Source organism: Danio aesculapii, chromosome 20 (genome assembly GCF_903798145.1).
Source record: "Danio aesculapii chromosome 20, fDanAes4.1, whole genome shotgun sequence".
NCBI lineage: Eukaryota > Metazoa > Chordata > Actinopteri > Cypriniformes > Danionidae > Danio > Danio aesculapii.
Window position 1 is genome coordinate 9,578,227 of NC_079454.1, and position 25,592 is coordinate 9,603,818.

Genomic DNA, 25,592 nt, shown 5'->3' on the forward strand with positions numbered 1-25,592 from the left:
TCCCGCGACTCCTCAACCCTCTTCACTTCCGTCTGCGACAACCGCCTCCGCTCTTCACTTCCGTCTGCGACACCCCTCTGCCATCCAACACCCTGCATTCCACCGCCCCCTACCCATATCCCCCCGATCTGTTCCGGGACCTTGCAAGTCACAAATTAAGCACTAGCTGTAGGCTATGCTAAGCTAACTCTGTAAAAGCCAATGTCTTCCTTATTAGCGTATTACATTTAGAGATGTTGTTTATGTTCACACCGCTACATTACTCATAAACTAAAGTTTAAAATATGATATCGTAGTGGACCACCCCTTTAATTGCTTACACACATATACACATATACATACACACAGTTGAAGTCAGAATTATAAGCACCCCTTCCGTTTATTTTATCCCCAATTTCTGTTTAACGGAGAGAAGATTTTTTCAACACATTTCTAAACATAATAGTCTTAATAACTCATCTCTAATAACTGATTTCTTTTATCTTTGCCATGATGACAGTAAATAATATTTGACTAAATATTTTTCAAGACACTTCAATACAGCTTAAAGTGACATTTAAAGGCTTAACTAGGTTAATTAGGTTAACTAGGCGATGGTTTGTTCTGTAGACTATCGAAAAAATATATTGCTTAAAGGGGCTAAAAATTGACCTTAAAATGGATTTTAAAAAATTTAAAACTGATTTTATTCTAGCCGGAATAAAACAAATAATCATCATTTGGGGAAATATTTAAAAAAGATAAAACAATTCAAAGGGGGGCTAATAATTCTGCTAAATAATGTTGCATGTGTACTCATTAGTTTTTGAAAAGTGTTTTATATTGTATTAATATGTTATATTATATTATATTATAATAATTTTATTAATATAATTATAATAATATTAATATTATACATTAATCAAATATTTGCCATTAAATTCTAAGTAAAGTGAGAAACATGAGTGACAACATTTCCGATTATGTAATAAGGAAAGTCCTTTACATGTGGTATACAATAGACAAATTATACATACACACACATATATCCAACAATTATTATATAATCAATATCCATACAGTTGAAGTCAGAAATATTAGCCACCCTGAATTATTATCCCCCCTGTTTATTTTTTCCCCAATTTCTGTTTAACGGAGAGAAGATTTTCTCAACACATTTCGAAACATAATAGTTTTAATAACTCATTTCTAATAACTGATTTATTTTATCTTAGCCATGATGACAGTAAATAATATTTGACTAGATATTTTTTTAAGACACTTCTATACAGCTTAAAGTGACATTTAAAGGCTTAACTAGATTTATTAGGTTAACTAGGCAGGTGAGGGTAATTAGGCAAGTTATTGTATAACGATGGTTTGTTCTGCAGACAATGGCAAAAATTAGCTTAAAGAGGCTAATAATTTTGACTTTAGAAATGGGTTTTAAAAAATTAAAAACTGATTTTTTTCTAGCCAAAATAAAACAAATGAGACTTTCTCCAGAAGAAAAAATATTATCAGACATACTGTGAAAATTTCCTTGCTCTGTTAAACATCATTTGGGAAATATTTAAAAAAGAAAAAAAAAAGAGAAAAAAATCAAAGGGGGGGGGGGGGGGGGGGCTAATATTGTATGTAAAGATTGTATATAAATATAATATGTAATATTATAATATCATATTTTTAATAGAATTTTTAGAGTTCACAATTTATTCTCTAATTTTAAGCTGTACCGTTCATGCAAATTTAATTCTCACTCTGGATTATATGAACCAATGTCAGAGGATCTATTTGGTTTTCTGTCAGAGAATTACTTTGATTTTTCTGTACTCGGTGAAATGTGATACAGCTGGTCAAGTAACCTGAACTTCACCCACTATAACAGATCATCCGGTTTCATACCACTTCTCTGAAATCTTATACACACACACACACACGCACACACACACACACACACACATAGCAACGCAGCCAATCAGTTTTGCTGTTGCTACAGAAACTGCATGCTTTTCATGTCAACTACAGCTCGGTTGCTATGGGGAAACATATACAAGCAAAACTCTACTGGTCGTTGTTAGGCACCAAATGACAGCATGAAGGCTCAGACAGGTCCAAACACACACAATACAATGCGAAAACTCTGCAAGAGCAAATGGTGCTTATGTATGAGTTTATGATTATTTTTTCACATCTAAACTTTTGATTATAATCCTGGTTAGGTTCAAATATCAATAGTGCACATTCCGGCAACAATCTTAAAACAAGCTAAATATAATATAATCAACGTGGACTTTGATTTAAAGGAACACTTCACGTTTTTGTAAATAGACTTGTTTTGCAAGTGTTAAAGAGTTGAGTTTTACCATTTTTGAATCCATTCAGCTGCACTTCGGGTCAGTCGGGAGTACATTTAGCTTAGCTTAGCATAACTCATTGAATCGGATTAGACCATTAGCATCTTGCTCAAATAACAATTAAAAATATATACATTTTAATTTCCCCATTTAAAGCTTGACTCTTCTATAGTTACATTAAATTATCAAAAATCTTTTTTAGATTTTTTTCAGCAAGATGCTAACAGTCTAATCCGATTTGTCATCTGAAACTTGCAGTGAAACATACCTGGTAGGGGTGGGCGATGTCGACTAATTTGGCATTGTACGATGTCTAATGTGAACCATCGCAATGGACGATGGCATCGTCGTCGTAGGCGGCGGTGAATTAGTTACTAATGAATAACTAATTAATTCATAACGAATTAATTATTTGTAGCCTACCGCTCTAACTACCTGACCCGCATGGTCTTTGTTTTACCCATAACCAAAGCACAAATAAATAAAGATAAGTTACACAGAAATTCCCACCGGTCAATCACTCTTTCTGTGGGAATCTGGCATGAATAGGCAGAGTGATCCGTGTCGTTATAATGGCGTCGACAAACTTGGTTGGTAAAAAAGGTGCACAACCAACAGGAACCAACCAACAGTATCTGAGGTTTTCACTAAAATTACTAAGTACAAGTGTGAAAGCGAAAGATTGAAGCAGTGTACTGATGCTGTGACATGTCATCTGATAGATTCAAAAGACCGAAGAGTCGTTAGATAGAGATTAAATAAATATCACATTTAGCAACTATAGTGAGACGCAATCCAGCGGTACATCCTTAATAAACTGTCCGACAAGCACTGCTCTCTGGAGATGTGCGCATATGCTGCAGCGCATGCCAGAGAGTGTGTGTGGTCACATGATCTGCGTTTTCAGCAGTATAGTGTAGATAGAGATCTTTTCAGAAATGCTAGATGAAACGCCAGTGTTGATGTGGATTGTTTTTTTAAAAACTAAGATGTATTAGTGTAAACGGGGCCTAAGTGTGTATTTTTCACGAGCGGGTTGCTGCTGCTGCGACGGGGGCAGGGCGGAGGATCGTGATGCCAACTCAGCATGGTGATGTCTATCGGCCATGGATGATGCCATTGATTATCGTCCCAACCCTAATACCCGCACAAACATATTTTACCATTTGCAAAAATGTAGGCTGAAGCATGCATTTCCAATCCACCTGGGCTGAATTACACCTCTTACATCATCTACATGTGCAAGTGAAAAATATGAGATGTATCCAATCATGTGACATTGATAAATTTGAATTAAAACGACCTTTTTGTAAATGTGAAACGTGAAATTTACATCTTACAGCAATACAGCTTCAAGACAAAAAGACAAGGTCACAATTTAAGGGACTAAACGCCATACAAGTCTAAACCCCAGAGCATCCTCACCTGACTGCGATCCTTATCCACCTTCTTGAAACATTTATTGAGAGACAGGTTGTGTCTCACTGAGTTCTTCCAGCCAGTCGGGGCACTGGCGAAATAGGGGAAGTGCTCCAGTATCCAGCCGTAGATGTCCTTAACAGGCAGTCTTTTCGACGGGGCGTCCTCAATGGCCATGAATATGAGGCAGCTAAAGGAGTAGGGTGGTTTGCGGCTGGGCCCTGTGGACAGGTGGAAGGGCGGCTCGCTGGGCTCCGGGGAGGACGAGGGCGAGAGCTCGTGGGTTCCGTTGGCATCCTGGACCGGGCTGACGCTGCGTAGGCCAGACTGGCCAAGGCTGGTCAGCAGGTCGGTGCTCTCGTGCAGCCAGCTGAGGCTGGTGAGCTCCTCATCCTCGGCCCGGCTGAGAGAGGCCGACAGCGCCAGCGAAAGATCAGCTGCATCAGTATCCTGGTAGAGTGGACTGAGACCCCGCGCCACACTGCCACTGCTGGGACCCTCGGCCTTCTTACCTGGAGGCATGACCACCGGACCCATGCGGCCCCCGGCTCCTGCAAACAAAGAGATGACAGAATTATTGTGACTGCAGGTTTTTATGGGACAACACTTTTGTCATTCGTTCATTTTCTTTTCACCTTAGTCCCTTTATTAATCTGGGGTTGCCACAACAAAATGAACTGCCAACTTATCCAGCATGTTTTATGCAGCGGATGCCCTTCCAGCCGCAACCCAACACTGGGAAACACACATACACTCTTGAATTCACACACATACACAACAGCCAATTTAGCCTACCCAATTCACCTACAGTGCATGCCTATGGACTCTGGGGGAAACCGGAGCACCTAAAGGAAACCCAAGCGAAAGCAGGGAGAACATGCAAACTCCACACAGAAACGCCAACTGACCCAGCCGAGGCTCAAACCAGCGACCTTCTTGCTGTGAGCAGACAGCACTACCTACTGCGCCACCGTGTCGCTAAAAAAAAAGATTCAAATAAAATTAAAATAAAGAGATGGGGAGAACATGCAAACTCCACACAGAAATGCCAACTGACATGGCCAGGGCTCGAACCAGCGACCTTCTCGCTGTGAGGTGATCGTGCTACCCTCTGCGCCACCTTGACACCCTAGACTGAAAATAATATGCTTTATAATAATAATAATAATTCAATTTAGTCCACAACACTACAGTTTAGAGGAGCTTTCATTTGTTGATCATCCTTTTTAGATTTGATCAGCAGATCGTGAACTTTCACAGAGAAACGAGACTGTAAATTCAGCATGAGAACTGCAAACCACTTCCATATTTTTTAACACTTCTAATTTCCAGACTCACAGTGCATTCATGTAAATTAAGGAACAGTCCAGGGTGTAAAAGCTAATTCAGATGAACACAAGCTAAACATGTTGAATTGGTGAAGAATTATAAACCAAATAAAGCTTAATTTTTTTATGTGCACTTAATTGTTAATAAAATGATCAAAACACTTCTTTGCAAAAACAAAAAGTGGTATTTAGGAAATAATAACAACAACAACAACAAAGTTTATTTAAAAATAAACAAATTTTTAATAAAATAAACTAATAAAAATAAAATAAATTGATGAAAAAAGGAAATAAGGTTGCAATTGTGCATTTGAACTTCTACTGTAGTAATAAAGTGCATACGAGAAGGAAATATGCAATTATGAAGTTATTGTGTACAGTTGAAGTGAGAATTATTAGCCTCAATTTGATTTTATTTTTCTTTATTTACCAAATGATGTTTAACAGAGCAAAGAAATTTTCACAGTATGTCTGATAATATTTTTTCTTCCAGAAAAATCTTTTTTGTTTTATTTTGGCTAGAATAAAAGCAGTTAAAAAAAAAAAAACAATTTTAAGGTCAAAATTATTAGCCCCTTTAAGCTATTTTTTTCGAGTCTACATAACAAACCATCGTTATACAATAACTTGCCTAATTACCCTAACCTGCCTAGTTAACCTAATTAACCTAGTTAAGCCTTTAAATGTCACTTTAAGCTGTATAGAAGTGTCTTGAAAAATATCTAGTCAAATATTATTTACTATCATCATGGCAAAGATAAAATAAATCAGTTATTAGAAATGAGTTATTAAAACTATTATGTTTATAAATGTGTTAAAAAATATTCTCTACGTTAAACAGAAATTGGGGATAAAATAAAAAGGGGGGCTAATAATTCAGGGGAGCTAATAATTCTTCTTTAACTGTATATGAAACTGTATATTTAAATGTGAAGTTGTAATTATAAGAAACAAAATTGCAACTTTGGTAAATAATGATACAAAATTTGTGTATACACAAACACACACATACACACTTCTCTTGCCAATTGTAATTGTCCTTATGTGCTGTTGGGGATGTTTTCATCCACTCTGGCGTGATTATGTGTCTTAGTTTGGTCATAACTTTGTGTTTCAGCTAGCAGAACGATTTTTGGTGACAAATCTTATTTTGACACATATTTCAAAGAAAATGCTTTGAATAATGAAAAAAAAAAAACTCAACAATACACTCTGGGCAAATGTACTGCCCTTTTGTTTTGTTTGGGATGAAAACATCCACTGAATTAAACTGCTGTAAAAATGCATAAGATTATTTTTTTTCTTTTTGTTGTGATCAAAACTACTAAATTGCTTAGAAAAATACAGGATTTTAAGTCTTTAATTGCCCAATTCATAAATGATGTCACTGATTTGGTGAAAAACACACACAGAATTACATATTTTCAAGATAAAAAGTAACTGTGGACTGCTTTTTTTAAAAACCTTTTATGAAAGCCTTGGACATGTTTCTGATGCCATTGATGCATTGTTTTTGATCGATTTTCATTTTTTCTCCCTAATTTACTGTTGGTGGCTGTTTTTGCCCCATTGACTTCCATTAATACCACATTTTTTTGAACCATGAGACCACATAATCATGCACTTTTGATTGCTGGTGGTTTTCCCTTTTGGAAAGAGATAAGATATGTAATTTGTACTGTTGATCATCAGTTGGCACCATTAACCCTTTAGATAAAAAAAAGCTTAGTTTCTGGATTTTATATGGAGCATAACAGCAAATGAAAGTGTGTTTATGTGTGTCTGTGAGTAAGCCAGCATCTAGCTCTCTGCAACTCTCACATGGTCGCCCACTAAAGCAAAGCAGGGCTGCGCCCGGTCAGTACCTGGATGGGAGACCACATGGGAAAGCTAGGTTGCTGCTGGAAGTGGTGTTAGTGAGACCAGCAGGGGGTGCCCAACCTGTGGTCTGTGTGGGTCCTAATGTCCCATTATAGTGACGGGGACTCTATACTGCTCAATGAGCGCCGTCTTTCGGATGAGACGTTAAACCAAGGTCCTGACTCTCTGTGGTCATTATAAATCCCAGGTTGTCCTTTAACCCTGGCATCCTGGCCAAATCTGCCCACTGGCCTCTGTCCATCACGGCCTCCTAATCATCCCCATATCATAATTGGCTTCATCACTCTGTCTCCTCTCCACCAATCAGCTGGTGTGTGGTCTGGCGCAAAATGGCTGCAGTCGCGTCATCCAGGATGCTGCACTCTGGTGGTGTATGAGGAGATCCCCCACGATGTGTTAAGCGCTTTGAGTGTGACCTATGTGAACTTACCTTGGTATGTCTGAGCAAATTAAAATATGCATCTCAGCTCTCAGTACAACATGGAGTAAACGAAGACTGTGTATTTTCCACCAAATCAATGACATCATTTATGAATTTGGCAATTAAAGAGTTAAAATCCTGTAATTTTCCAACCAATTTAGTAGTTTTAATCAGGACTGAGGTTGACTAACAGATTTATGAAAATATTAATCTGATGCAGTTTTACAGAAGTTTAATTCAGTGGATGTTTTCATCCTGAACATAACAAAAGAGTAGTAAACTTGAACAGTGCACCAGGGTTAAAACTACAGCTGCCTTTTTCTACAGGCTTTCCAAACAAAAATGACGTTATGACAATGATGCAACCTTTTTTACAACGGAAAATCTGACCATGTGTTTCACTCACTGCAGCATTATTGTGTGTGTGTGTGTGTGTGTGTGTGTGTGTGTCTAAAGTTTTGGGGCAGCTGAGGTAAGCAGGAGGTTGGACTGTAGTGAAAATCTGAAAGATGTATGTAATTTAAATCTGAATTTATATCACGCTAGCTAACACCGCTAATCCAAGCCTGCAGCTTTAGCCGTCACTGTAAACGCTCTCTCTGACAGCCATGTCAACACATGCCCACACACACACAGAAAAACACACACAAACTTGTACAGCTATTTTTATGGGTAAAAATTTACTTACTGTACATACTGTACAAACTCTAAATTCACCAAAAAACACCAAACCCTAAACTTAATTCTTACAGGAAACAATATGAATTTTTACATTTTCAAAATACTTAATCCCAAGCCATTTTCCCCATTGAGATCAAAAACAATCTTCCAAGAAGGTTGAAAATGTAGTTATTGCTACACTTGTGGAGGTACTTTGTCCCCACAATGTAAGGAATACAAATTACACATACACACATCAGAAACACACACGCACACACACACACAAACTCACACAGATGTGCCAGCGGCGTCTTCGGATCAGTCAGTGACACATATGCGAGAGCGCAGGTCTTGTGAAAAGAGCAGTGATGCCTGTGGGCCGCTTCTGACACCTGACTGATTGACAGCTGTCAGTCAATACAGCAGATCATCACCAACATGATCATCCTTCAGCTGCTGGATCTGGAGCAGAGGCTCGCTGACGTCGGTTGAGGCTCAGTGGACAACGCCGCACAACACTAGGACAAACTACAGGAGCTTTCAGGAGCTCAAATCAGATTTATGTTGACAGGTGGCTCTCATAATCTGATACTGCATCAAGATCTTTCATCAATGTGTGCTTTAATGTAACTGCACATTACTATTATGTACTAATGTAAAGGTAACTGTAAAAAATACTTGGTTATTAGGGCTGCGTGATATTTGAAAAAAAACTGATGTTGTGATATTTTATTTTTTCTGTGATAAATATTGCGATGGAAATATAGTCGCCCAAAATAGTTTAATAGCTCTATTTGAGAGCTTTAACAGTTTTTAGGTACAGAAATTGAATAATCACGATTCAAAAACAAGTTTTCTTACTTTGCTTTGTCTCATGTCTTGTCCAAATATATAAAAAAAAATATTAGATCAAGTAAAAATATTGTTTTGTTTTAAAACTCAGATGAAATAAGGCAAAATTAAGAGTTTTTCCTTAAAACAAGCCAAATTATCTGCCAGTGGATTAAGATAAATCATCTCGTTTTCGCTTTGAAATGTTGATATTTAGACTAGAAATAAAGACAAAAATCTTTTTGCTGCATAAATTATAGAAATTCTGTATAAATACGTTATTTAAATACAATTCTGTAGCTCCTGGGCAACTATAATTAATACTGAACTTTGCAAATATTTGCGATTGACTCTTGGAGATGCGCACATTGTGATATCGATGCTGATATATTGTGCTGCGCTATTAGTTATTTCTATTATTATTAATATAGTCATAGCAGTACAGGTATTAACTACAAACATTCTTCTTTTCTACTGATCTACCAACTACCCTATGATGTTATTTCAATGACAAATGTCGTGAGCAGTGGCGGTTCTAGATCAGGGTAACTAACTGGGGGTCCGAGCAGGGGCCACTTGTACTTTTGGGAGGCACATGTTAACATATATCACAAACTACTTAAACAATTATTCGAAGTCTTTTTTTTTTTCATGCATCACTCTGCGGTCTTCATAAGACAAGTTAATTAAATAATTTAAACTCTAAATAATCTTCCTTGTTAATTTATTTGACAAGTAACTTTGTACTGGTGTAGGATAACACATTTCTAACATTCAAGTACATTAAGGCACAATATTGCACCTGTAAACTTTAACAGATAGGGCTACAGTTGGTCAATTTATTTTGACCTCCCATTCATTTAAAATAACGTTTCCCGAGTGATCTTTAACAAAGCAAGGAAATTTTCACAGTATTTCGTATAAAACAAAAAACATTATTTTGCAGTCATGAGAAGTCTTATTTCTTTTAGTTTATTTCTGGAATAAAAGCAGTTTTTAATTAAAAAAAAATATTTTAAGGTCAGTATTATTATCTTCCTCCTTAAGAAATATTTACAGTATATTTTTTGATATACACAACAAATCAGTTACAAAATAACTTGACTAATTATTCCAACTTTCGTAGTTAACATAACCTAATTAGGTCTTTAAATTATACTTTAATCTGAATCAAAGACTATAAAATACTTCAAGGGACTTTGTCTGAATACAACGGTCTTGCAGAACAACTAGTAAAATAGTATGCACTGACCGTCACCATGGGGAAGATAAAAAAAAGTAGTTATTAGAAATTAGTTAAACTATTATGTTTAAAAACATGTTGTAAATAAATGATGCGTTGAAGACTCGTGCTTTGTCACGACTGAAAACAAAAATTAATGAAGGCAAAACTAAACGAGTTTAGTTTAGTTTAGTTCAGCCTCCCTGACCTGTTAAAGCTAATTAGTTTACGAATTAAGTTGTTTAATAAAATAAAATGACACAGGAAAAAAGTATTGAACACATGAAGACAGGGAGGTGTAGAAAGGCAGTGAAAGACCAGACAGAAGCTGAACTCTCTCAGTAGTTCTTCAGTAACCATCTGCCCTTCATCAGTGTAAATGAATATTAGCTGCTTCAGTCCAACATCTGCATTATCAGGAGGATGAAGATGAAACCAGGGTGGACATTTCAGCAAGACAGTGATCCAAAACACAGCCAAGGAAACTTAAATGCTTTCAGTGAAAGAAAATAAAGCTGTACAATGGCCCAGCCAGTCACTTGAATTGAATCCAATAGAGAATACAAAATATAATAGTTATTTGCCATTTTTTGGTGTCTGTAAATCTTGCTAAAATGGCTATTTTTGATTGATTCTAAACTATTTTCCCTAGTGAAAAATGCCAGTACCGATACCACATCACTTACATGTCGACTCCATTACAGTCTCCTGAAAAAACAAAAATAGCATACGCGAATAAATAAATGTTATGACTAAAATTAATCTCAGAATATAAAGGCTAGTCAACAAAGCTGCCATAAACGCAGAGCTCAGTTAATGCTGGTATTATCAGTTATGGTGTGTTTTTGATCACGTGTGTTGTTTTCCAGCAATATATATATATATATATACACACATGGGCTGCCGTGTGTGTACATATATATATATATATATGTGTGTGTGTATGTATGTGTATGTATATATATATATATATATATATATATATATATATATATATATATATATATATATATATATATATATATATGCTCATTTTTAAAACACAGTTGTTCTTCTCATGTCCACAATGGCACTGCCACAAAACATCACATCTGACAGGAGACGCCAGTTCATTTTACTGTTGCTATGACGACAAACTCCAGCGTTGGGCACCATCGGGGCTGCCAGCGAACTTACTGATGCTCCACAATCAATTACATCTCACAGCCGATAGTCTGAAGCCCTCGAGGAGCATCTTAAATAAAGCAAAAAAACTGAAAAAGACAAACTACAGCTACATCAGCTGCCTATTACGGACTCAAATCTGATGTAAACACAGACTTTCTGACTCAGGGTGAACAAAAGAAACTTTAACACACAGAATCAGAATAAAATCGCATCAGGCCTGCAGTGTGTATAAAGCTATACACACTGCAGGCCTGATGCGATTTTATTATGGGGGATTTTGATGCAAGTTGAATAACAACAAATAATGGTATACTAATACAAAACAATATCATATGAAACTTTAATCAAGGATTCATTTTTAAAGTCTACGAATGCTAATAGTAGTAATAAACACACTGATATTACAACCAATTAAACACAGGAATCTACTTTTAAATGAATCAAATTAGGGCTGCACAATATATTGCTTCAGCATCGATATCGCAATGTGCACATTCGCAATGGTCTCATCGCAAGATATACCATTTTGAGTCTGGATTACAGTTGATCAGGAGCTACAGAATTGTATTTAATTACATTATTTATACTCTTTATATTTAAAAAACTAGAATTCAGACTTTTTTTAGATGAAGTATCTTCATTTCAAAGCAAAAAACAAGATTATTTGACTTACCCACTGGTAGATAATTTTACTTGTTTTACGGAAAAACTCTCAATTTTCACTTATTTCTTCTGAAGTTAAAAAACTTATTCTTTAATATTTGGACTATATAGAAACAAGACCAAGCAAGGTAAGAAAAGTATGTTTTGCCTTCTACATTTATTCAATTTCTCTACGTGAATACTGTTAGGTTCTCCAGAAAACCGTCAAAGAGCAAATTTAAACCATCTTGTGAAACTGTATTCATATTGCAATATTTCAATCACAAAAAAATATATATAATCGCAATATCAAATTTTTTCAATATCGTGCAGCCCTAAATCAAATATAATAGTGACACCAACAAACTGAAGAAAACAAATTGTATGAACAAAACAAAACCTGAACAAAAATGGCAAACAAAACAATACAAAGAGACCAAACAGATGAAAAACAAAAACAAAGCAAAAGACAAAACACAAAAAAATCTAGTATTTAAAACCAAAAAGTATTTAAAAAAAAAAACTAAAGAGAAAATTAATCAAACAATAAGCGAAGCAAAATTAAAAAAAAAAAAAAAATGCACAACATAAAACCAAAACAAACCAATCTAATATAAAAAGGCAATACAAAACAACAAACAAACAAAAGACATGAAACAAATCAATTACTATACGTTTCAGATGACAAATCCACTAGAGTGCAATGTTTGTTTTTTGCAAATCTGAAATACTTGGGGTACGTTTTACTGCACATTTGAAAAAATAAATCCACTAGAAGGTACTGTCTGTGTTATTAGCGAATATAAAATACGTTACTTGGCGTATGTTTTATTGAATGTTTAAAATGACAAATCCACTAGAGGGCACCGTCTGTGTTAAATACGTTACTTGGGGTACATTTTATTGTATGTTAAAGATGGAAAATCCACTGGAGGCCACTGTCTGTGTTATTTGCAAATCTGAAATGCGTTACTTGGGGTACGTTTTAATGCATGTTAAAGATGGCCAATCCACTCGAAGGCATTGTCTGTGTTTTTTGCAAATCAGAAATGTGTTACTTGTTATAAAACAAACAAATATACATGAAACCATACAAAATAAAACAAAAATAACAAGGAAATGAAAACAAAAAAATGAAACAAAAAGATAAAACAAAATCTTAAAGGAAAATAAAACAAAAAATAAAAAACATCTAAACAAAACATTTCAAATTAAAAAGGCAAAACAAAAGGCCGAACAGATGAAAACAAAAGACAAAGCAATACAAAAAATCTAGACAAATAAAAACTTTTTAAAAACAACTAAGGAAAAACTAAACAAGCAAAAAGCTACGCAAAAAAACAAACAAAAATAAAACTGCACAAATTAAAACCAAAACAAATCAATCTAAAATAAAAAGGCAAGACAAAACAAACAAACAAACAAATAAACAAAAAGACATGAAACAATATAACATTCATTCATTCATCCATTTAATTATTTTCTTTTTGGCTTAGTCCCTTTATTAATCTGGGGTTACCACAGTGGAATGAACCACCAACTTACCAGCATATGTTATACGCAGCGGATGCCCTTCCAGCTACAACCCATCATCTGGAAACACCCATACACTTCCATTTACATACACTATGGACAATTTTGGCTCACCCAATTTACCTGTATCGCATCTCTTTGGGACATGCTCTGGAAACCAGAGCACCCACGTGAACATGGGGAGAACATGCAAACTCCACACAGAAACGCCAACTGACCCAGCTAAGGCTCAAACCAGCGACCTTCTTGCTGTGAGGCGATCGTGCTATCCACTGCGCCACCATGATGCCCATAAAATAAACAAACAAAATGATATGAAACTGTACAAAACAAAACAAAAACAACAAGAAAATGTCAACAAAAAATGAAACTAAAACAAGAGGTAAAACAAAATCCCAAAGCAAAATAAAACGAAAAATAAAACCTATTTCAATAAAAAGTGTGAACATCTAAACATTTCAAAATAAGGACAAAAAAAACAACTAAATAAAATTATGAAACAAAAAGGCACAATAAACAAGACCAAACAAATTAAAAAGAAATTTAAAACACAAAGTAAATCAAGGCAAAACAACAATACAGCCTAAACAACATGAAAATGTAAACAAATAATTAAACCAATTTTAAATAATTAATTAATAATTAATTTTAAAACAAAACACAAAATGTATAAAAATGAAAAAGCCAGAACAAAATTAAACCAAAAATAAAAACAAAATAAAACCAAATGCAAACAAAAGCAAAACTAATCTCTAAGTGACATACCAGAAGAATGACAAGAGAGTCTTTCCTAAAAATAACAGCAATCATAGTGTCTGTAACATTAACACCTCACAAAAAACTGCCATAAATAGCAGGCAATCAACAGCAAGCGCGGAGCTTCCTTTAGAATTTATTCAAAGCACGTGAAGCAATCGTCTCAATGGACTCAAGTTCATTCAGAGCATTCAAATTCCACAAAACCCGCTAAACAAATCCTTCACAATGAAAACTCATTCACAAAACCTTGAGGAGACTTCAGTTCTAGTGCGTCGAGTACACATAATAGACCTTTGTCTCGATGTCGACACAAACACTGAAAGAGATCAGAGTTTCTCTTTTTCTCCAGCAGCGGGAGGGAAAAAAAAGACTTGTTTAGTTTCCATTTCCTCAGTTCCCATGACAACAATGCCAGGGCACAACAGGGCATGCACAAAGAGGCAGCCAATCAGCCAAGCCGCCCAAAGATCAAAGTATACGACCCATCCATAAATAAAAAAATAAATAAATAATGGGGTATGCAGTCTATAGATTAATGCTCTTTGGATGCAGGATTTCTCAATTTATCAAAAAAGAGGCACTCATATATAGATATAGTGATAAACACAAAGCCTTTATTCTCACATGGCTTTACATGAAAAACAAGCCATAAGTGCACCGACGCGTTGCAGCAAACAAGCCTTCATCCGCTAATCAAACAATAAACACATTCACAGTTCATTTAACACAAAATTAGTAGGTCGCATTATATAATCAACTGGTTAAGAGTGACAAATATTTTCATTACTTACATCAAACACAAAAAAATAGATAAAGGGAATAAAAACAAACTAACAAAAAAAACTTTTAGATCAAAATACAAAACATAAAACCAGAAAACTAAATAACACATTATCTTATATAAACCATTCAAAATAACAACGGAATCAATTACTGAAAAGATAAATATATACAACCTTGAAATATAGATTTTATAGATCCAGAAAGTCCCGGCGGTGACCTTTTTTATCCTGTTGTCTCCCACCCTTATTGACCTGAGAATATGGTCAGTTTCAATTATTTTCAATGCACTTGGATTACTGTGATCCTTTTTCACTTTAAATGCAAGGCCACGGGACATTGTAGGTTCATACGGTATTGTGTTCTGGTAGCCTCCAATCTAATTAACTCAGCCTATATTTTGCTTACTATATTTAAATACATTGCTCTAGGTACGTTTTATTGAATATTAAAGATGACAAATCCACTAGAGGGTGTCTCTGTTTTTTTTTGCAAATCTAAAATAAGTCATTTGGGGTACATTTAATTGCACATTTCTGATGACAAATCCACTAGAGGGCACTGTCTATGTTTTTTGCAAATCTAAAAATAAGTCACTTGGGGTACATTTAATTGCACATTTCTTATGACAAATCCACTAGAGGGCATTGTCTATGTTTTTTTCTAATCTGAAATACATTACTTGGGGTATGTTTTATTGTATGTTAATGATGACAAATCCACTAGAGGGCACTATTTTTTGCGATTCTGTAGTACCTCACTTGGGATATATTTTACTATTCGTTTCAGATGACAAATCCACTAGAGTCCGCTGTCTATGTTTTTTTGCAAATCTGAAATATGTTACTTGGTGTATGTTTTACTATACATTTCAGATGACAAACGCACTAGAGGGTAATGTCTATTTTGAATTTTTTTTTGCAAATCTGAAATATGTAACTTGGCATACATTTTATTGAATGTTAAAGATGACAAATGCACTAGAGGGCACTGTCTATGTTTTTTCTTATCTGAAATACATTATTTGGCATACGTTTTATCGTATGTAAAAGATAAATTTACTAGAGGGCACTTTCAATATTCTTTGCGATTCTGTAATACCTTACTTGGGATATGTTTTACTATACGTTTCAGATGAGAAATCCACTAGAGGGCTCTGTCTATGTTTTTGAGAATTTTAAATACTTAGGGTACATTTTACTATACGTTTCAGATGACAAATCCACTAGAGGGCGCTGTCTATGTTTTTTTTCTGAAATATGTTACTTGGGGTACATTTTATTGTATGTTAAAGAAAACAAATCCACTAGAGGACGCTGTCTATGTTTTTGAGAATTTTAAATACTTAGGGTACATTTTACTATACGTTTCAGATGACAAATCCACTAGAGGGCGCAGTCTATGTTTTTCTTCTGAAATATGTTACTTGGGGTACATTTTATTGTATGTTAAAGATAAAAAATCCACTAGAGGACGCTGTCTATGTTTCTTGCAAATCTGAAATGCATTACTTGGGGTGTGTTTTACTATACATTTCAGATGACAAATGCACTAGAGGGTGATGTCTATTTTATTTTATTTTTTTTGCAAATCTGAAATATGTCACTTGGCATACATTTTATTGAATGTTAAAGATGACAAATCCACTAGAGGACAATGTCTATGTTTTTGCAAACCGGAAATACGTTACTTGGGGTACGTTTTATTGCATGTTTGAAATGACAAATCCACTAGAGGGAGCTGTCTATGTTGTTTCTGAATCTGAAATATGTTACTTGGTGTATGTTTTACTATACATTTCAGACGACAAATGCACTAGAGGGTGATGTCTATTTTTTTTGGCAAATCTGAAATAAGTTACTTTGGATATGTTTTATTGTACGTTTCAGATGACAAATCCACTAGAGGACACTGTCTGCGTTTCTTGCGAATCCGAAATATGTTACGTAAGGTATGTTTAATTGCACGTTTCTAAGGACGAATACTCCAGAGGGCGCTGTATATGTTTTTTGGCAAATCTGAAATATGTTACTTGGGGTACGTTTTACTATATGCTTTATATATGAAAAATCCATTAGAGGGCTCGGTCTATGTTTTTGCAAATTGGAAATACGTTACTTGAGGTACGTCTTATTGTTTGTTAAAGAAGGCAAATCCACTACAGGGTGCTCTCTATGTTATTTGCAAATGGGAATCCGTTACTTGGGGTACGTTTTATTGTACGTTTGAAATCACAAATCCACTTGAGGGCATTGTCTGTGTTTTTTGCGAATATGAAATACGTTACTTTGGGTATGTTTTATTGTACGTTTCAGATGATAAATTCACTAGAGGGCGCTGTCTACATTTTTTGTGAATCTGAAATGTGTTACTTGATGTATGTTTTACTATATATGTTTCAGATGACAAATCCACTAGAAGGTGCCGTCTACATTTTTGAGAATCTGAAATACGTTACTTAAGGTATGTTCAATTGCATGTTTCTGATGACAAATACACTAGAGGGCGCTGTGTATGTTTTTTGGCAAATCTGAAATATGTTACCTGGGGTACGTTTTACTATACATTTCAGATATAAAATTTAGTGGAGGGTGCCGTCTGTTTTTCAGAATCTGAAATACGTTACTTAGGGTAGGTTTTACTATACGTTTCAGATGACAAATCCGCTAAAGGGCGCTGTATATATGTTTTTTGTGAATCTGAAATATGTTACCTGGGGTATGTTTTACTATACGTTTCATATAACAAATTCATTAAAAGGGCACTGTCTATGTTTTTTGTAAATCTAAAATAAGTTACTTGGAGTATTTTATTGCATGTTTCAGATGACAAATTCACTAGAGAGCACTGTCTATAAAATACGAGATTTTGTTATTTGATGAAAAAGATGACACACCTTAAAAAATGCTGAGTTCCACACAATCGATTTTGTGTTGGGACAACATGAAGGAATTGAGTTAACTGCAAATTTAAGTGGATTGAACATGAAACAGGGCGACACAGTGGCGCAATAGGTAGTGCTGTCGCCTCACAGCAAGAAGGTCGCCGGTTCAAGCCTCAGCTGGGTCAGTTGGCGTTTCTGTGTGGAGTTTCCTCTTGTTTCCCCCACAGTCCAAAGACATGTGGTACAAGTGAATTGGGTAGGATAAATTGTCCGTAGTATATGTGTGTGTGAATAAGTGTGTATGTGTTTCCCAGTGATGGGTTGCAGCTGGAAGGGCATCCGCTGCATAAAACAAATGCTGGATAAGTTGGCGGTTCATTCCGCTGTGGCGACCCCAGATTAATGAAGGGACTAAGCCGAAAAGAAAATGATTGGATGAATGAATGAATGAACATGAAACAATTAAGTTGTCCCCCCCAAAAAAACCAAATTGTGTTGTTTCAGCTCATTTTAAAGAAGTACTTTGAACAAACATAATTTTAGAGTGTACAATCTGAAGTAAAGCTCTATAAATTATACATACATTAAAAAAAAACAACGACAAGATATTAAAAACTTAAGGAATAAAGATTCTGATGACCGTTAAATGCATCCTAACAGTCTTGTGAAAGGGGTCCATGTTTATTTGCATATTATTGTCATTTCATTATCAAAATAAAACATAAAACACCCAGTTTTCACCACAGATATGGATTATTTCTACCGAAGCCTTCAAATATGAAGTGATTTTCTTCAGTTCTTTTGAATGGAAGTTCCCCAAAACAGAAGTGCCACCTATAATTTGAAATGCAGTAGAGATGTGGGGAAAAAGATAGACATGACCCTTTCTTTCATCCAGCATTGCCCCTAAAGTCCACAAGCAATGTCCACATGGTGAAGGTTCATGGTCCAGAGTGCCGGTTCTCCAGCGAGGGTCACAACGCAATCGACTCCGGGCAAGAACTTTCGGAATGAAGCACTCGTACCCACAGGCTCACTGCTGGACGAGTTCCAGCGCTCATTTGCTTTATTCCCCGGCTCCCCTGTTCCCTCGCTCCCTTGTCTGATCTGAGCTTAGTGAAGGTGACCGGAGCGCTCTCAGCCCGAGGGTCTGCCAGTGAAGTTCGGCACAGAGAGGAGACCTCCACTCTCAGAAGTCAGGCTTAAAAACAGCGCTGGCCCCGGGCCCCTGCGTTCACAGCACACACTGGCAGCATGCTAACAGACGCTCTTGCAGAGGGAACCCTCGCTTTCTGTCTCTTTCTGAAAATTACACTGTATTGACCTGAACAATAACCGATCGGCAAAAAGTAGGATAACTAAAAAGACTTCCCTCTGAGCTTTTGTGTGCTTTGTGACATATTACATAATTTCTGAAACATATAGCGCATCATTTCTGTCATGTCAAAGTACTGCACTGTAGAGCTGAATAGAGATATATAAAGGGTAACAATTGTGTAGTCACAATTCACAGTATTAACAAACCATTAACTAACAATAATAGCTTAATAAACTACTAATTAGCTGTTTATTAGTTAGTAAGGTAGAAGTTGGGTTTAGGTTTTGGGTATGATTAGGGATGTAGGATAAGATCATACGTTATGGCTACTAATGAACAGTTATTAGGCAAGTAATAAGTAGGCCCACACAGAATCTGCACGCGCAGAACTCTGGAGATTTTTAGCCCATCAATAATTTGGTTTATTTATTTGTGTAAATGTGTGTACGTTTTTGAATTAATTAATTAATTAATTAATACTATTGACTTATATGAAAATATTTATATGATTTATTTACAATACAAATTGTAAAGTAATTTTTTTTTGTCTTTTACTAGAAATATTATATGACAGACTTGCTTTGTTTACCAAATAAAGTGGAATTAGTTGGATTTGCATAGTAAACGTTAAAAAAAAAAAGAAGTTAAAAGGAATTTTTTTTTTATTTCATATATAAAGTTTTTAGTTATGGTTTTCCCAAAGTCATTCCGCATAAATCCACAGATTTTTAACAAAATTCTCAGCAGAAATACCAAAATGTCCACAGATTCTGTCTGGCCCTAGTAATAAGACAGTAGTTAATAGCATGAATTGTGTCCTGAACTAAAGAGCTACCAAAGCAAGTGATAGAAAGCCAAATTAAGAATAAAAATTAATATCAATTCAAATTATAAGAGATTAAAACACATTTGTTGGATGAACTTTTTCAGAGCAAACGACTCCATTATGCTAGCATTGTTTACTGTTGGTTGCTAGGTGACCAATACTACAGTCGCCTGCTCTAAAAACTTTAATGCAATCACACCAAACTTAAGATTTGTGATTTTGTATTTTGGGGGGCTTTAAAACATTTATTTCACATTAGGATTGAAAACCAGCTAATATTTAGTTTAGCAAACCAATATAAAATTCAGAATGTAAACCCCACCAGCCCCACACCATGTCACATCTTCATATTGTATATGTTGCTAAGTGATGCAGACAAATGCCGAATGGCTCCAAATGTGCCTACGGTCATAGAAAACCAACAAAGGCTCATTCTGAAAATAGCCCTATATACATTCCTGGAGATAGCGAATTATGTAGCCAGAAGTACATATGGCTGCATTTCATCTTTAAAATGAACGATACAGGGCGGTATGACGACCTCCAAATGGACGGCTTTTCCGCTGTTACCAGTTTGTCCAGTAGCTCGCCATAAACGTCAGTGGACTTGAGACACAGAGAGGAGTTGACCACAATGACGGGGTTTGAGTCTGGTGAAGAACAGTTCCAGAAAGCAGGTAAAACAAAAACAAAAAAATAAAATTAAAAAGTAAATAACAGGGTGAGAATGTGGTAAAATCTGAAAACGTGGTAAAAATCAGGCGAGCGCTTTTCTTTCTTTTGAATGCTTTTAAAAAACTGTCCATTGGGTTTAGGGAAGTGGGTGGCAGGTCAATCAGTGCTTTTGAAAGTCGTTTTGGTTTAGGGAGGAAAGATGGTGGGTCAGTCGATCGGTCAGCCATTCAGTCCACAACGGCCACTGAGAACAGCAGGTGCGAATGGTATTTGGGAGAAAAATTTGAGATCTCAAAAAGTGTAGACAGTGGATTAGCCAAAACAAAAACTGAAAAAAAAAAAAAAAAAAAAAAAGTACCTCCTGGGACATATTTGGCGCTCTCCAAAAATGTATATAGGGGTACATTTCCAGAATGAGCCTGGGTTGTATAAAACAGTGTTAAGAGTTTTTGGCACTGCGGTGGGTTTTAAGGACAATTGATGTAGAAATTAAAGATTTATTCAGTACCACCCCAAAGAGGCATACAAGATTTTTTTAAGGTTTGTTTGTCTTTTGTTAGTCTAAATGTGTATAGTGTCAAATTTGCCATTCATAAAATTCTTAGTGTCAAGGTGGAGCTCATTAATATTCATGACTATCCAAATATCCAAATATGGTCCATATGGAGTTTATGATTATGTGAGTAATTTCTGGTGTTATAAACAAGCATTATTGAGAATATTTGAACTTAAATAAGTCACATACTATGTATGCACTCTACGGCACCTTCAAACAAAATGACAGTAAAACATTTTTGAGTAAGTTATATTTTACATTTAGTCATTTAGCAGACATTTTAGTCCAAAGTGACTTACAGTTGAAGAGGAATTCTGTGATTCAACAAGAGGCAATACACACAAGTGCTTATACATAGGAACTGTCAGTGTATTTTAAATTTTTTTAAGAGAGAGAAGAGTGTTTCTACAGGTGGTTTGGGATTCAGTTAAAAGCGGTTCACGCGGTTCACCTTTCGCGGTCTCGCAATTTGACATGCTTTTTTACAATGCATTGTGTTCTGCGTCCTAATTAACGAAATGTGTTCTGCGCCCTTACTGGCTGTAAACCATCGTCAATAAATCTCCTCCGTGCCGTGTCTCCTGTACAGTACAGAATATGTTCAGCTTGCCAAATTGACGTAAATCTTCGATCGCTAGCAGTGTGACTCTGAAGTGCTGTATGTTTGCAAGGTTTCTTCCCACAATGTCGATGAAACATTCTGCTCCCGCAAAGCCGCCTACGTTAGCACCCAAAAGGCAGAAGATGCTAACCATTGCACAAAAAGTTGAACTTCTGGACATGCTAAAGGAAGGTAGAAGTTACGCAGCTGTAGGGCGCCATTATGGAATAAATGAATATTCGATTCTTTACATTTAACTCCCGCGATTAACAAGGGGCCACTGTATATTTAAATATGTAATCTGTGTCTGATAAACTAACATTTTAAATTAAGCATTACCAATAAATCATTTTTTTTAATCTATAAAATATATCATCAAACATTTACAGAATTTACATGACTTTGATGACATGACTTAAATGAAAACAACTGGCACTCAGACAAGATTATATTACACAATCTCCTGCTAACACAATGGAAACACTATGGCTATTTATCTTTAATGTTCACTTCTAGAGCTGTGCAACTGCACCATACTTCAATCATGAGCTCATTATGGTTTCATTATGGTTTATTTTTAGAAACAGAGGGACATGTGGAAATTATTTTCTCTGGTAAACATCTGAAGGATTGAGATGCTGGATAAAGAGTTGTTATTAAACTTAAAAAAAAAAAAAAACTTAGATATTCACCACACCTAATGTCCAATGATTATGTCCAAACTATCTTTGATTATGCCAGAGTAAAACTTCTTATAGTATTAAAAACCAAGCTAAAAAATATGACATTACTGATATATAAATTCACTATGACCATTTGAGATTTCTTTCGGATGCAAAACTTTTTGGAGACGAATACTTATAGTTAACTTAAAAAATAAAAATATACTCAACATTTACTCTACCCTCATATGCTTTCAATCCTTTGCGAGTTTCTTTTTTTCCACTGAACACAAGAGAAGATATTTTGAATAAGGTTGGATACTGGTAGCCATTGACATCCATTCTTTTCAACAGAAAAATCCCTCAATGTTCATAATAATGACAGAAATTTTTATTTTCTGTCAAGGTCATTCACTGCAAAAAAATGCTGGGTTCCACACAATCGATTTGTGTAGGGACAACATGAAAGAAATTCAGTTAACTTATTAGTTTTTAAACATTCAAGTGGATTAAACATAAAACAATTAAGAATAATCAAGAATTGTCTCGTTTCCGCCCATTTACAAACGGCAAACCTAATTATTTTTTGAGTGTTCAAAGCCATTCTTAGGGATCTATTTTAACTATCTAGGCGCAAAGTGGAAAGTGCATTGTGCAAAAGCATTAAATGCATGGCCAAATCCACTTTTGCCATTTTAAGGACGGAAAAATACACTTAGCGCCCTGGCGCATGGTCTAACAGGGTTGTGCATGTTCTCTTAATGAGTTATGGGTGTGTTTTGAGCACTACGTGCATTAAACCAATCAGAGTCTCAACTCACATGCCCTTTGAGTCAAGTGTGTTGCATCATGGCGCATTTACTATTTACCAGGCAGACTTTGTAAGTTGAAAAACTGAACGCTTGACTAGCGAGAAAGTTAAACAGCATCTGCAGCGCGAGGATAAAGAACAAGCCTCCTCCATTCCATTCAGCCTCTTTGCTTTCTCTTTACTCTACTTTTACCCTTTACTCCTTTACACTCATGGATAAGGAAACAGTGTTGTACTCACTCCACTGAAGACATCCATTAGCCTACATATTTAATTTAGTTTGTTAAGCACAAATATTTGTTTCTAAACTATTTCTAAATTCAGTTCTAATTTCCAGCAAACAAATAAATGACCAATAATAACAAAGTGTGGTCGAAAAACTGAGTTATATCCGCATAACTAAGGCACTCTGCGCTGGACTTTAGACCAGTTTTCAGTTGGTCAATGGCCCAGTCTATTGCAGTTTCTCAATATAGCAATGAGCCAACAATGCGCCTTAACAGAACTCCTTTCTAGACCGGCACACTAATGAGTCCACAAAGTGGCACAAATGGATTTGCTATTTAAACAACGTGGCATAAAACGTGAAAATTACGGTTGCACCACACTTATCGGCCTCATTCAGGACGGTGACGAGTCTGCTTACAGACAGGAGGTTAAGGAGTTGGCTGTCTGGTGCAGTCACAACAACCTGGAGCTCAACACGCTCAAAACAGTGGAGATGATAGTGGACTTCAGGAGAAACCCCCCTGCTCTCCCCCTACTGAGCATCATGGACAGCATTGTGGCAGCAGTGGAGTCATTCAGGTTCCTGGGCACCACCATCTCACAGGACCTGAAGTGGGACACTCACATTGACTCCATTGTCAAAAAAGCTCAACAGAGGCTGTACTTTCTTCATCAGCTGAGGAAGTTTAACCTCCTAAAGGAGCTGCTGAAACAGTTCTACACCTCCATCATTGAATCAGTCATCTGCACATCAATAACTGTCTGGTTTAGCTCAGCTACTAAATACGACCTCCAAAGACTACGTCGAATAGTTCGGACTGCTGAGCGAATCACTGGTACAACCCTTCCTACTCCCCAAGAACTGTACTTATCCAGAGCGAGCAGAAGGGCTGACAAAATCACTCTGGACCCCTCACACCCAGCACACTGCCTCTTTGAACTTTTACCTTCTGGTCGACGCTACAGAGCACTGCGCACCAGAACAGCCCGACACAGAAACAGTTTCTTCCCTCAGGCAATCCATCTCATGAACACTTGATGATAATAATTGCGAAACCAACATCACTACTTGCTATACACTTTTATACACTTATTTAACAACACACTTTACATGCCAATTTGCACATAACAGCTGCACATATAACGTATATAGTAATAAACATGTACATACACTTGTCAATCTGTATATTTGCACTCACTACTTCTATTTTTAAAAAAATATATTTATTATCTGTTTTTTGTCCCATCTCTGTTATCCTGTTGCACTGTAGAAGCTGTCACGAAAACAAATTCCTCATATGTGTGAACATACCTGGCAATAAAGCTCTTTCTGATTCTGATTCTGATTCTAATGATCCTCACATAAAGAAATGATTTATAAAAACAGCTATTAAAATAGAACTTCTCTGGGAAAATGTTGCATTGTAACAAATATTGCAACACTTAACAATAACATCACATATTTTCCAAGCATCATGGGAAAATATTTACTTGGAATAATTTGCTCTGTCAATTAATTTCATCCCATTTTATCATTTAAAGATGTTTAAAACATAAGACCTAAAGACTTTAAGTCCAGTTCTGAAGTTTAAGTCGAGGTCCTTCAGAAACCAAAACAGCCAGTGTATAAAAACATTCCCCACATAGTCTTGAGGCTGGTGGCATCAGCAGCACTTATCTCCAGCAAACAGCAGGACAGGCTGCTCGCCACCAGCCTAAAGTTCATGCCCACAGGTCACACCAGCAACCTAGTGTCCCCAACAGAGTATCTCCTGGCCCCTGACCATCCGAACAGAGAGAAAAGCACGTCCTCCAGTCATTAGCGGCATCTGAAAGTCAGCGCGTCCTCCAGCGCGTGCCGTTTGACAGGCCCTGCCAGCATAACGTGACTGAGGGATGATGGTGCCATGATTAGACACGGGCTCTAGGGAGAAAGCACCGATCTGAGTGTACAGAGGACGGAAGGAAGATGAGATGGAGACAGTCCAGCGCCAGGTTCATATTCATCAAACGTGCCCTTTGTTATCCATCGAACTCCAGAAACGACACACT

General features: G+C 36.1%; 1 protein-coding gene across 1 annotated transcript in view; it reads right to left on the minus strand.

Annotated features, from left to right (window-relative positions):
- The window catches only part of ches1 (checkpoint suppressor 1), an 83,644-nt gene that overhangs the window by 30,780 nt on the left and 27,272 nt on the right, over positions 1–25,592 (minus strand). The window contains exon 2 of the mRNA XM_056480798.1: positions 3,762–4,306. Coding sequence (XP_056336773.1) covers positions 3,762–4,292 — 531 coding nt within the window. The 5' untranslated portion in view covers positions 4,293–4,306. The remainder of the gene's footprint in view (positions 1–3,761; positions 4,307–25,592) is intronic.